The 13914-nt window shown below is 37.1% G+C and overlaps 1 protein-coding gene across 1 annotated transcript in view; it reads right to left on the reverse strand.

Annotated features, from left to right (window-relative positions):
- Positions 1–278: 278 nt before the first annotated feature.
- The window catches only part of LOC139712325 (dedicator of cytokinesis protein 11-like), a 49884-nt gene continuing 36248 nt past the window's right edge, over positions 279–13914 (reverse strand). The window contains exons 2-6 of the mRNA XM_071624163.1: positions 11669–11785; positions 4386–4475; positions 3712–3794; positions 3006–3168; positions 279–377 (exon numbers count right to left, since the gene is read on the reverse strand). Of these exons, the coding sequence (XP_071480264.1) occupies positions 294–377; positions 3006–3168; positions 3712–3794; positions 4386–4475; positions 11669–11785 (537 nt within the window). The 3' untranslated portion in view covers positions 279–293. The remainder of the gene's footprint in view (positions 378–3005; positions 3169–3711; positions 3795–4385; positions 4476–11668; positions 11786–13914) is intronic.

Here is a 13914-nt window from a genome sequence, read left to right on the forward strand (position 1 = left end):
TGCTTGCATAATGATATATGGTGTAGTGAATGCACACTGCTTTGTGAACTGTTATTTGCAATTATTATTTGTTTAGTTACTGAGCAAATAAAATTAATTTATAAATGTAAACAAAGAGAAAAAGAAACCATACAGATGACACAATGCAATAATAACATGGTGAAGTATTAATATAAGTGCCCAAATGCTGCATGCTGCATGTGAAGAGTGCAAGTTTAGCGTGTTGCTGCTTCAAACTAAAATTGTTTGACTAACAGGTGTGGGTGGCCAATGAGGGCCCCCTGCCCTGCACATCATACCTTGGAAAAGGGAAAACTAACAGCTGGCATCAGAGATGAATTATCATTGACCTGCTTCGGAGGGTAGACGGCTGAATTCTTGAAGGAAAAATGATTCATAGTCATGATATTCCATAAATCCAACCTGCATCAGGCTTTCCTACTTAGTGCTCAATATTTATATTAGATACATGTAGGTCTTCAAAGCATGAGTTTCTTTAATTTTAGAAACATTGTGTAAGGGAGGAAGGCCCAGAATATATCTTAATAATTAGTGTTCTAGTTTGTTTCGGATGACGACAAAACTCCCAAATCGTGTTTGTTATTATTTATGAAACACATTTCTAGTCATGCAAATAATTATGGACTGTTCTGACATTTCTAGCTATTACCCTCCATCAACATTGCACAAAACAGCCGTGTCACCAGGTCTTTATTTTCTAATTAAAAAATGCAGCTCTCAAAACACTTTCACAAAAGAGTAGGCCTATGTTCCAACATACACTATATTCACTGTATACACACACACTCTGGTCATTTTATTTGGTTTGTCATGAAAGTGAATACCAGCTCAAGCTATGCTCTGCCTTTCAATATGTGCTGTACAAGTCAAACACATTTTGCCATCAAAGGCAAATTCTGAATCAAGCCAAACTTGATATTTTGGAAACTAGCCATGACTGGGCTCATATAATTTGAGAACTGAGGAATGAGGAAATATAACCATATTTTGTTTTCAGATACTCTGAAACAGCTCAAATAGTTCAAGACATGTTTCTAAACATGTTAACAAATTATGTTGGCTCCTCTATGAAACTGCTCTTTACTCAAGTACTGCAGTATGCCGCACAGACTCCACACTAACTATAGATCATCCTGGTACAACTCTCAGTATCTACTCCGCCATCTGCACGAATTGTCAAGTACATGTAGCTTCAATTTTACTTGTCATGGAAATATCATACCTAGCACAGAATCAAATAGCCAATGTCTGAACACATCACTGTTGTCACACTGATTCTGATGTGTTCAAGATAACTGTCAAAAGTGAAGATTGATTTCTTGACCTGGACTATACAGTTTTACAGTTTGAGAAGGCACTCTGGAGTGCAGGATAAAATTGGCTGTGCATACATTGACATTAAGGCACAGACGAGGTGCCAGCTTGAAGCCTGCCTTAAGATTACTAGTCTGTTTACCTCAACACTGCCTAACCTTTTTACCCCCCCCCCCCCCCCCCACCATATTGCCTATTATACAATAATCTTAGAGTGAACCTCCGGCAATTGGCTTGTTGATTAAAAAAATCATATTTCAGACTAATTGACATGGAAGGACATGTCTACACTGTACATGGCCATTGCCTCACTCCCTTTACCCCTACACTGCCATGGGCAGAGAGGGTGCTAAGACTGAAACACATGACAATGTACCAGATACTCAAAGTTAATATGAAAGGTATGTTGTACTTCATGTAAATGATGGACTAATATCCTGGAACATAATCTCCATCAAATTGGTGGTTTTCAATGTGACCACGCATCAAAGAAGTAAAGTGGAATGTAGTGTGGTTTTTAAATCAATTGAAGCTCTGGTTTACATACAGGGGCTTACAAAGTGGTAGAAAAGAACACACACATTATTAGTAAAGGGTCAGGAATAGCAAGCTGAGCACAATGTAGAAAACAAAAACAGACATACAGACAGTGTTAGAAGAATGAGGACACACACAGAAAGACAAACGACGAGGTCATTATATAAAACGCATTTTGCAAGCGAGTGTGAGTACTGCTCAACGTGGTGTATCAAGCAATGCTGCAAAATTCATACACAATGAAAATATGAAGTAGTAGTATCCCGAGAGACTCTATCACTTTCATCATAGCCACACCACTGCAGAGGGAAGGGGTGGAGTGATCACTCACAGGGGAAAAAAAATGCAGGGTTACTTGCACTTTTTGCTTTCAAACATACACATTTGTTGGTCAAGTGGTGTGGATAATTCAGCAGGGTAGGCCCAAGTCTGAAGTTACTCAAAATTAATGTTTCAGCCATTTTGCATTGGAAGTTTTCATAATACATGTGAAAGCAAACTCAGTGAAGCTTACAATAAAGGCAATTGTTGAAACAAATTTGTCATATTGTCTGTTTTGTGTGTTTGCATGTTTTATCCATTTGGAAATGAATGTTAATAAGGGCTGGTATTATTCTAGGTATTATATATTTTGCTTGAAAACTCTTTACTGCTTTTACCCACAGGCTTTCTTGATTATGAATCTGTGCTCAATTTTCAAGCACTGCACCAGTTTAATGCCCAACATATTGACCTCTATAAGAAAAGAATGACCGTCATCTTTTTCCAATATTTGTATACGAACAAAAGCAGTAGGTTATTGCATACAAAAACTTATACACTTCTTAAACACATTAGTAATATTCTGCATTTCATTAATTATATGTGGACAGATAATACATGAAATATCAATATACCTTTCTGGCCATGCAGCACTTTGCATTTCTGCAGTCAAAGTGTATGTCTACTAGCTATGGAAATGGCTCAGACATTTGGTATTTTCTGACAAAACATTTGCAACACAAACTTTGCGTCTTGTGTGCCAATACAGTTCAATGTCAGTCTACAACAGTTTACTTACAATTGAGTGGAAAACTTGTAAGGATATAAAGCACATTAGGGGGCAAGCAGTCAGGGACCATCTCCAAACTTACCCTCATAAACTGGATGTCTCCCTTGCTACCAAAGGGAGTCTTGTAGAGGTATCCCTGCTTGAAGATACTCCCTGAAGGAGACAGTAGGGAATCATCTTCTTTGTTTTCATCTGTTTCGTCCACCTCATAGTCATGCTTCACAAGCTTGTCTGGAATGCGATAGCTGTTGGCATAGATTGAAGATTGACAATGTGAACACTTGAATATAGATAACTGTCTTGGTTTACCTTAAAATACTCTACACTACCATTTTAGAAAGGAATGCTCGAGTTACCAGTTGACGTGATATGTCATACACATAAAACATACACACATAGTTCTCGTATGTAGCCCTGCATTTTTGAAAATTCCAGAAAAATTTGAGTACATGTACGTACCACAAATGATTAGCATTCATAATCATCTCGGTTTGATTCCAACATTTATCTGTGGCCATTTTCGTGGCATAACATGTTTGCAAATCACCACTGGCATTCAATACATATAGTGTAGACAAGAACTTTCTAGTGCATTTTAATTTTGCAAATCTTGGCTCCTCACAAAATTTGCAAAATTTCATGCACAGGAACATTTCTGGTTTTACAGCACTTACATCAGCCTTCTCCTTTTCACATGCATTCAATACAATACCAGTCACTCCTACGGGCCACCCTATAAGCTATTATGTTGAAATGACCAAGATGATGAGAGGAAGGACAAGGCTTACTTGGGAAGGTCATGGTAGCTCCCAGCGTAAGCTGCATACTTGTTGTTGACAACTCTCCACTCCTTAGTGTAGCTGTTTATACACTGGATGGGAGAGAAAGTCACATTTCATTAAATGTATGCAATGTCATCCTCCTGCTCAGAGAGAATATGACAATCAACTCAGATTAAAAAATATGATACAAATAATAGTTGTCTGAAGAGACATTTAAGAGCTTATCACATCCTACTGAAATAGTTGGCATGTATAAGATGGAACTCTCTTGTAAGAAAAATAACTTAATATAATTCATATCTCCAGCATCAAAAGGACATGAATACAGAAAAACATGGATATAGGGCTATAATCCTTCCATTTTGACATTGTATATATTTCACATTTCTGATAAAATTGTACGGTTTTGTTCTTACATTGATGTATTTAACTCATCTCTTTGAAAAAAAAATGCTCATCACTGCCATTATTCCAATTTTCTCACCACCACTTTCCTTTTTAAAAAAATTTATACTAATGTGCATTCACATAAATCTCCACAAATGATGTAATTAATTGTAAATAAGTGGTCCTACAAGTCTCATTCATATTCTTCTCATTTTCCCTGTAAAGAAGCAAGACACATAACTCCAATGTTCATTTCATAAGAGGATGATCTAGAAGGAGTTTTCATTGCTTACCTCCTTGACAAAAACAGAAGTAGCTTCCTGCAGGGCGGAGTCTGGTACTGTAGAGCAGGTGGTTCTTAGTGAGCGGGGGATGGAAGATTCCTGTCATGGGGCAAGAGTGTACAAATTCTTTGTCAAATGAATTACACACAGATGAATTACACTAATCATACATATACAGACATATACCATTTATTAAAAAAACAACAACTGGTGAAAGTAATACTTTGTGCATTATGGAAGAAAATTTTGTTGCAACAATTGGTGCAACAGTGCAAAAATATCACAACATTGGTGCTCATCACACACTACACCAGTGATCTCAGTTTCACAACGCCACCAAACTACATAGCTGTATGCCTTACACATGCTCAGAAGACATAAAATATTAAAGTCATCATTGGATGAGTTTGTTTATTAAAATGATATTGAAGTATTATCATCATTATTGTTATTACGGTAAAAAAAAAAGTCATATCAGGGCTGGATTGGCATTGAGATCACTGCAAAGATTTGAATGCCATGATGGCATTGTGTAACTGTAAATCTTACGCACACGAGATGACAAGTACACAACGCCATGACCCAGGGTATGATATGTACCTTGGGGTACGGCATGGTGCATCATAATATGAACTAATCACATGAACAATTCATGTTCTAATCCTGGCAATTAATATGACTGATGATTTCTCTCAATGATTATCTAGCTCTTGATGAAGAATGTTTCTGTATTCCATCACTGTGTGCACAGTCAGAACTTATTCTTCTCTCTCAATACAATCCATGGCCAGAAATGTCACTGAATCTTATCTACAAAGAAAGAGAGATGCAATACCAAAATATATCAAATCTATCACCTGGAAGAAAACCAATTATAAGAAACATCGACAGTAGAGTTCAATATAGTTTGTCTCATACAAGTCCTTTGGCAGTGAGTCTAGTGTAGGCCTACATTAAAGGCTTGTAGGATATACATGTAGCAACATTTAATATCCAACAAAACTGTGTTTTGTTAAACTTGAACAATTCTCTGAATTATATGCCATCAGAAACACATATTTACAGGCTGAAATAAAGTACATAGTTCAGTTTAAGTGTAATCACCTTAGCACAGAGCAAAGGAGATATCTGAAATCAAGACTACTACCATCTGCTTGCGTCTTTGGGGAAATTGAGACAGGAGCTTCTCATATCCCACAATACATCAGACTGAGACGGTGAATTGGATTGGATAGCAACCAATATCTTCTGCTTCCAAGTAGACTGGTCTGAGATGCATAGCAAATATTCACCAATTCTTACAGGGAGGGTACTATTTATTTGATTATTGGCAAAAGTTTGGTGATAAATGGCACACTTTGTAAATTTGTGATATCCAGCACTTGGTCAGTGATACTGGATAGTGAAATGAATAAATGAGATGGAAATACCATAATCATATTGATCCTTTAAAGCATTCCTCTATGGGGACAGGGGTAGGCATTTACATGATATGACATTACAATTCTGTTAATTGGTTACACAACTTGTACACCTACATACAAGAAAAGACTAAGAAAAGACTGAGAAGCTATGTGATATCAATCTCTTGTGAAGTCAAAGTCTAGATGGCATCTTCTTGTCTTGGTATTGATGATCAAATTTACTAATCTTTGAGATTTTTACAAAAAACTTCAGAAGTCATTTCTTAAAAATACATTTTTGGTGAAACCATAAAATAAATGAATGCTAAAAAAACAACAAACAATGAAGAATTGTAAGAAAAATCAATATAGAAATAACTGCTATTCTACTTCCTATATTAGTAGTGTTTTTTTTTTCTTATTGCCTGCCTACAATAATAGACACATAAAAACATTAACATGCAAAATTTTATGAACTACCAGACATGCAACTCAATAGAAATACAGCCTGAAAGTCAGGCCACACATGGCTGAACCTGCACTTATTGTACATAGCTTTAGTGTGTCTGACTGCATTGAATTTTCAGCATGTAATTAATGAGACAAAGGACGCCTGCAGTGCCCTGATCAGACTTGCTAAAGACTCTCTGGGTTTGGGATCACATTTATTATCCATGCAGGTAATTATCTTTGAATTATTCTCATTAGCTAGTGTTAGCTTCACTGTGGCCTTGTCGGTATAAGTTGAATCACAGTCGATACACAAATCCACATTCCTCCCTGTCTGAATACATTGACAGATCACTCCACTTCCGACATCCTCACACCAAACAATGTGTGCATTCATACTTATCATGTATTGCCACTGCAATTCAACCACAGTCAATAGTTTTAATGATATCTTGCAATATTTCTTGGATTTATGCCTGCATACCAAGTTTTGAGATCACGCACCTCATGAACAAGCCCCGCCCTCATTCAAGTTGTGTATATCATAGAGCTCTATTATTGCTGAAAGAGAGCTAAAACTGCACTCTTCTATACACGTGTATATGCACATGTAATATTTCACTAAATATTATTCTGACACTCTGCAAACATTTTGTAGGAAGTACAGTGTACAAGTAGGACCTACATACAGCTACATGTATCACGAACTCTAAAATGCAAGTGACCTATCACACTGGCACGCCTGCACAACAGCAACGCTGTACACACACATACACACAAATACACATTCAAAGAAAAAAAAAATAATTATTCAGTCTGGGCTGCGGGTATGAGATAAACCATGGTAGATATTTCATGCTAAATTGGATTATCATTACAGAGGATGTTGGTAGGGGTGCGTTCAGTCTCAATATTAGAATTTGCTATCCATAGGGTGTTACAACTAGCATGAAAAAACTGAGCACTGAGAAGTGCAAGAGATTCATAACACATTGTACAGTGCTACCTTTATGGTTGACTGTCTCATGATATCATGCAGAGTACACCATAGTTTCATGCCTTGCCACAAAACTGAGCCACAAGCAAGTTGTATCACATACAATTACTAAAGAGGTCATGAAAGTTTGAAGATATTTCAAAAGGAAAAGATTTTTTAAAAGTTGACTTTTGTCTGTATCCACATTGTTTAAATGACATTATGCTTTAATATTAGTCAATACTTTACTATTTCCTTAAAAGTTCTTGTTAACATTTCAGTATGCTACCTCAGTGGCAAGTTCTTGTTGCATTTATGCTCATTAAAGAGTAAACAAATTCTCAAAATATTTTTGGTATAGCACATAAAGCATATCCTTCTTGCTCATACTTTATGAATGTTCTTGTGAGCAGACACTTAAAACAAGCACACTGAGGAACACTTATAATTGGGAAGGCTGTGAATAAGGTCTTTGTCCCAAATGAATAGATTGTCCTGATAAGGTCAAGTCCTTCAGGAACCCTGCTGAAGGAATTCTCATAGTCATCATCAAACTGGCATCTCTTAATTTATCTGTATATTAAGGGTGGATAAAAATCAGGTGGAACTTGATAAAGTTCATAAATCTGCACAAAAATCAGACAGAAAATCTTCATCTTCTAAAATGTATTTCTGGTTTAAGAGTCAGTATTGTGAGTAATACGTTATGTTTGGGGTTTTGTTGATTTTCAATAGTGAGGCTTTTCAACATTCTGCAACAAACAAACAGGCTTATATGTAACATTTCATGTATCATCACACACTACAGTGCAATATCCTCATGTCATTCAGAGGATGAGATTCTTGAAGTATACATAGGCCTATATATACAAACATAAAGTACAAATCATGAAGGGTTAGAGTGAATTCTGGATTGATTATGACTGGTCCTTTCACTTTAACCCTGATGTGCTCATCATTGCTAGCCTCAACTCCCCTCAAACACGCCTCATCCTCCAGGCATCCCAGAATCTTATTTCCTACCCATTTATGCATCCACCCATCCATTCATAATGTCCATCACAGCGTTGAACACACAAACCCGGGTATGGTGCATCCATCATATATCTACAGTGCATTCTGAACTCTGCCAATTTCCCCCTGCAGATCACTGGTTAAATGTGTACAAACAGTCATAAGACAGAACCACTGAAGGTTGAGGAATGGGACTATACTGTAATAGAAGCAGCTTTTGCTCCCATCACATCACTTAAATTTATCTGAACTGACTTTACAGAGAATCTTAACTGCTTCAGTGCATACTTTAATGTAAATTCCTTCTTGAAATTAAACAAAATGGTAGATAAGTGTCATGCAGATTAGATGAAGTGATGACATCACTGCCTCATACAAACTTGTAATTCCCTGCCTGAGTGCACATAAATCTTCATTGAATAACCATAGACGTTTGAATTATCATAATCATCAATAGAAATATCTTGCATGTTTGCATTCAATCATTGTACTACTGTCATCTTAACACGGAAATAATGACAGTTACAAATGTGTGTGTTTTAATTGATGAATTACACTTGTATTTACCAAAATTCATTATTATTGGACACTTTTATGGACAAAACCATCAGCATTGTCAGGTGACATGGTCATCTAATTTTCATACAATTTGTATGAGGTTAGGACTGATATTGTCATATTTCTTTAAACAGGTCAATGCTGAAAAAAAGATAGCTTTCTTTTCTACACTTGACTTTGACAAAGTTTCTACCAAGTTGTTTGTTTGATTTCATTCTGTTTAGGAAGTAAATTTGACCTTTCAAATTATTAGCCTCGTTCATTAGCCTTTAGTCATTCACACAATTACCATTACAAGTGAACTACTATAGACTTCTAATGTGATTTTTGAATTGTGATCTTGCAAATAAATTCTTCTCTATGGTTTTTAAAATGTTCCAACTTGATTAGCTTCAAATTCTCTTGATATCACAGTCCTTTATCTTATACCTCCACATAATGTGAAAACATTTTCAAACATGACTTTCAAAGATTTGAAGTATTTAGCCACACCAGATGCACAAAATAAATGAGGATTATCATGCACATGACCAAGGCATCAATTCAGTCTAATGCTTAAAATTTCAATTTGTGTTCCAGATTGCATAGGTATTATCTTTTGCTGTTTCAGAATATCAGAATAAATGTCACTCTCGTCTTTTGGGTGCACTGTTCTTTGATTATAAACAGAGGAAAATCATCCAACATAAATTAGTTTATGGCACTGTAACAGATATAAGGTGCTATACAAATGCTGTGGATCATCATCATCATCATCATCATCATCATGTTCATCATCATCATCATCACTGAAGTGCAAATAACATTAATCTATTTGCTTTTCAAAGTTCCTGGACATGGTATGGGGGCTGTTTTCCTATCTTCTTACTCTAGGACATGGCAGACAGGTAGCACCTGCCCAGTTGGAATAGGAGACAACAAGCAGACGAAATTGATTACAACACACAGTCCTGATGAATCACATTGTCAGGTGAACAATGGAGAAATATCAGGAATCTGACTCTATCTCATTCATCCTCTCACCTTTGGAATGACACTGACATTTCCCTAGACATGTTTTCAGGTTAATACCGGCGATGGGTGGCCTAGTTCTCTGGGAGGGGAGGAAATGATTCCTTTCTAGCACACAGCACAGAAAAGAGTAGGAACCTACAATTCACACACAATATGGCCCAAACATATTGAATATCTACACGTGTAGGATTCACAAGACTTACATGTAGATGGAACACACAATGTATCTACAAATCTACAATCTGCAAGTTTCAGGTATCAATAGTGTATGGACTAATAATGTGTATAATGAATCTTGAATAATATGATGCATCCTGAATGATATGACTAATCCTGAATTACAGTTCTTGCGGATCCAAATCACTGCATCATCACTTTTTTAAGAGTCAAAATGACATTAAATTATATTAATTGGAAAGTTGAATAAAAAGACCTGCACCTCATAACATAACCTGCACATCATAACTTCCTATCCACAATAAAAGAAGTAAACAATATTAAAAAAAAGTAATCCCCCTTGTTTATTTACAGTGCAAAAATTTCTTTAGACACAGATCTACAATAACTGCTGAACACACCCAGTTGCAGCCAGACATCAGGCAAGCTTACACCATCAACATCGTATCCCTTCAGTCTGCAAACAGAATGAGTCAAGTTGAACAAGGCTGACTGGAAGCTGTTTGCTAGGGTCTTAGTTTAAAAAGAGAACTGTCTTTCTTCCCTACCTCAAGCAAGTCAGGGACCTGGTATAACAAGGGAGCTGTCTTTTCTTCCAACCTCAACTTAGCCAGGGCCATGGTTTTACAGGTGTTTTCTGACAGTTGTACCTTTTGACATGTCAGGCAGGGACACTATAGCACTGGGGCTGTTTGCAGTCCCTATCTCAACTCAGCCAATTCTAAAGCTAAGCCAGCTAGTACCTGAGGTTTTAACCCAGCTCTGACCACAGCTTTTGCACTGATGAATGGAATTTTCTGTCTTGGAGATCAGTGTTGATACCCCCCTCCCCCTCCGATATTCACAGAAGGCTCTTGCAAATCATTACCCTCTTCATCATCTTTTCATATGAACTCTATCACATTTGGGTCACTTCTAGACCCACTATCTACAGGAAGATATCATTAGTTTACTCCTAGACCCACTGTCTACAGGAACCCATCATGTTTGGTTCACTCCTGAAGACCCAGATATCTTTTCCAGTAACTTTGGGAATGATGTGTGACACATTGTGGGAGCCGAGCACCTTTGAATGTTTCCTACAGACATATGGTGCTATATACAGTTGTATATGCTGTTTCATCAACATCATCATCATCATCATCATCATCATCATCGTCGTCGTCGTCGTCGTCATCATCATCATCATCATCATCGTCATCATCATCATCGTCGTCGCCATCATCATCATCATCGTCATCATCATCATCATCATCATCGTTGTCATCGTCATCATCGTCATCGTCATCATCATCATCATCATCATCATCATCATCATCATCATCATCACCATAGAACCACTGCCAATAAAAACCAATCACATTTGGTTCACTCCCAGATCCAGGGTGTCTCTAAAAACTCGTCACGTTGGTTCACTTCAAGGCCTCAAGAGTATCTGTATACATGTACTACACTACATGTGCTACAAAGTATTCCTATTTTTGGCTTTGGCTAAAATCTCGGATTTTGTTATCACTTCAAACATACATGTAAGCTATGACAGACAAAAGAAGGAGGTTCAACAAATGGACAGTGTTCCTCTCACCCTCCTGTGTATGTAATGACATTATTGATACTGTAACCCACACCTCAGTCACTTCATCACACCCAAAACCTCACTCTCCTATCAGCACAGACCACAGGCACCACATGTTACTCACTGTTACATCGTCAAGGGGAAAGAGGAGCATCAGTCGAAGTGGGTCATTGCTGAGCTGTGAGCGTTTCTGTGTCAGGAAGTTTTCATAAGCCACAGGCTCAATGATTTCTAGCTTCTCCTGTGATAGGGTGAGAGAAAAGAAATACAAAGTCAAAATTGTGGGGATGAAAACATGATCATGTTATCTGGGAAACACGTGGAATATTTATAAAGCAATATAAACTGTATTTCCTTCCTGAAACTTGGTCAAAAGAAAATCAAATGGACTGTCAGATTTCATGTTAACCAACCTAAAGGCTCCTCAAACCGCTGAGGACAAGTCCCCGAGAATACTCGGGCAGGTGTCTATGGGAAATATGTGTTATAGCAACATCAGTCCGCCCTCTCTTCAACTGAATACACTCAGACTTTTCATGTACATCTACAGCAGTACCAGGATGGACAAAATATATAGAGAGTAAAAAGTTGTACAAACATAACAAGATGGCAGTATCATCATCCTCCCACTTTCAATGTCATGATTTCCACACCAACCACAGAACTACAACTGTATTCACACGTGAGGCAAGCTAGAATACACTTTCTTCATTATCAATGACCATTATCAGTGTATCTAGAGAACAGACTGCTGGTTCCAATTTTTCTCATACATTTGATGTCTTAAATGGAGAAAAAAAAATCAGATAATGAAATCTTGCAATCTCCATGAATTATCCTGGGCAAATGGCTTTTAATTCTTATTCTGTCTCCCTCATATGCTAGTCAGTTTGATAACCTATTTTTCCATGTACTACAAGACACATCAAATCTTTTCTTTCTCTTTCATCTCCTTCAACAAAAACGAAGAGAAAGGCAGACAGGGTCATGGAACATTTCTTCTATCTTTCTGCATCATTCATGATCTGTGCTACTATGTAACTATACAATATTCATTCACCACCAACATCATGCTAGGATGCTGCTGAAGAGCATTGCACATTATTTTGCATCCCAAGGATGTACCAAGATAGTGTACCAGGATACTGTGATATACAATGTACCTCTATCTCATTGCTAGGGTTAGCAGTGAGCTGGACAGTGTGATTGTTCACTATCCCACCACTGCTTTGTCTGATGTTCTAACCCAACTCCTTGCCCTATTTCTGCCATATTACACAGGATGACATCATAAAGAACCCCAACTGTTCAGCTTCTCTTTGTCAAATATTCTACTCTGATTCACATGTCATCTTGCCCTTGTGCCTGTCAGATAAGTGGTGACATTTCATAAAATCTTCCAAAAACGATGGTTTAATATGATATCAAGATGCAAATGGTTTCATTTCATACTTAGTGTAACATGTTCCAGATTTTTTTTTTTTTTTTTTTTGTATGAGTGTATGTATTTCCATTTTTGTTTTTGGTTGTTATCACTTCTGTAACACATTTATCTTGCAAATTTGAGGTTCCTGAGAATTTATGAATAGAAGCAATACTCTTTAAAAAAAAAGGTGTGTGTGTGTGTGTGTGTGTGTGTGCTGTGCATACATTACATAATGTGTGTTAAGATAGATCTACAATATCATGACAGTAAAGGAGAGAGACGGGGAGAGATGAATCATATCAGTTAAGGGATTTTTGTCTTTCCCTGTCAGACGATGTCAAGGAGTAGGAAGAATTAATTACCACCTCCAAGTGAATGGATCCTGCCTGATCCAGGCAACCTCAATCACATTTAGTTTTTCTCTCATTCAGGTCACCTTTGGGGTAAGTGAAAGAGATGGAGAAGGGTAGGTGGGTCAAATATTACTTTAGAGGTGGAAACTTATAGTAAAAGTAGTTAAGAGGCATAAAATGTCACTACTGGACAGCATACAGTCCTTCATGAGATGTGTACTGTGCACTTGTCATTGTCAAACTATAAGGAGTTACCCTGGAAGAGGTTTTTTTTTTTTTTGGGGGGGGGGGGGGCACAGTTTTATCAGAGTGCCAATGGAAGTTCATCGGTGAAGGATTTCTCACCACAGACATTGAGCAGGTGCATGCAGACACACCACCAAAGTTTCCTGGTCTGTTCCTTACCTTATGTAGTTTTTTGTAAGAAAGAAAAATGAACAATGTGCTATTGTCAAACCATAATGTCAGAATTTGAAGGGAATTCTTTATAAGCTTTCACAGAAACATAGAAGCATACATTTAAGAATCTGCAAATATCTTTTTGAGCCACTTGGCACAAAAAAAAAAAGAATTAATGCCTGAAAATGATCA

Source organism: Diadema antillarum, unplaced genomic scaffold, assembly GCF_040938485.1.
Source record: "Diadema antillarum isolate AM-2024a unplaced genomic scaffold, OU_Dant_1.0 seq00001793_RagTag, whole genome shotgun sequence".
Classification (NCBI taxonomy): domain Eukaryota; kingdom Metazoa; phylum Echinodermata; class Echinoidea; order Diadematoida; family Diadematidae; genus Diadema; species Diadema antillarum.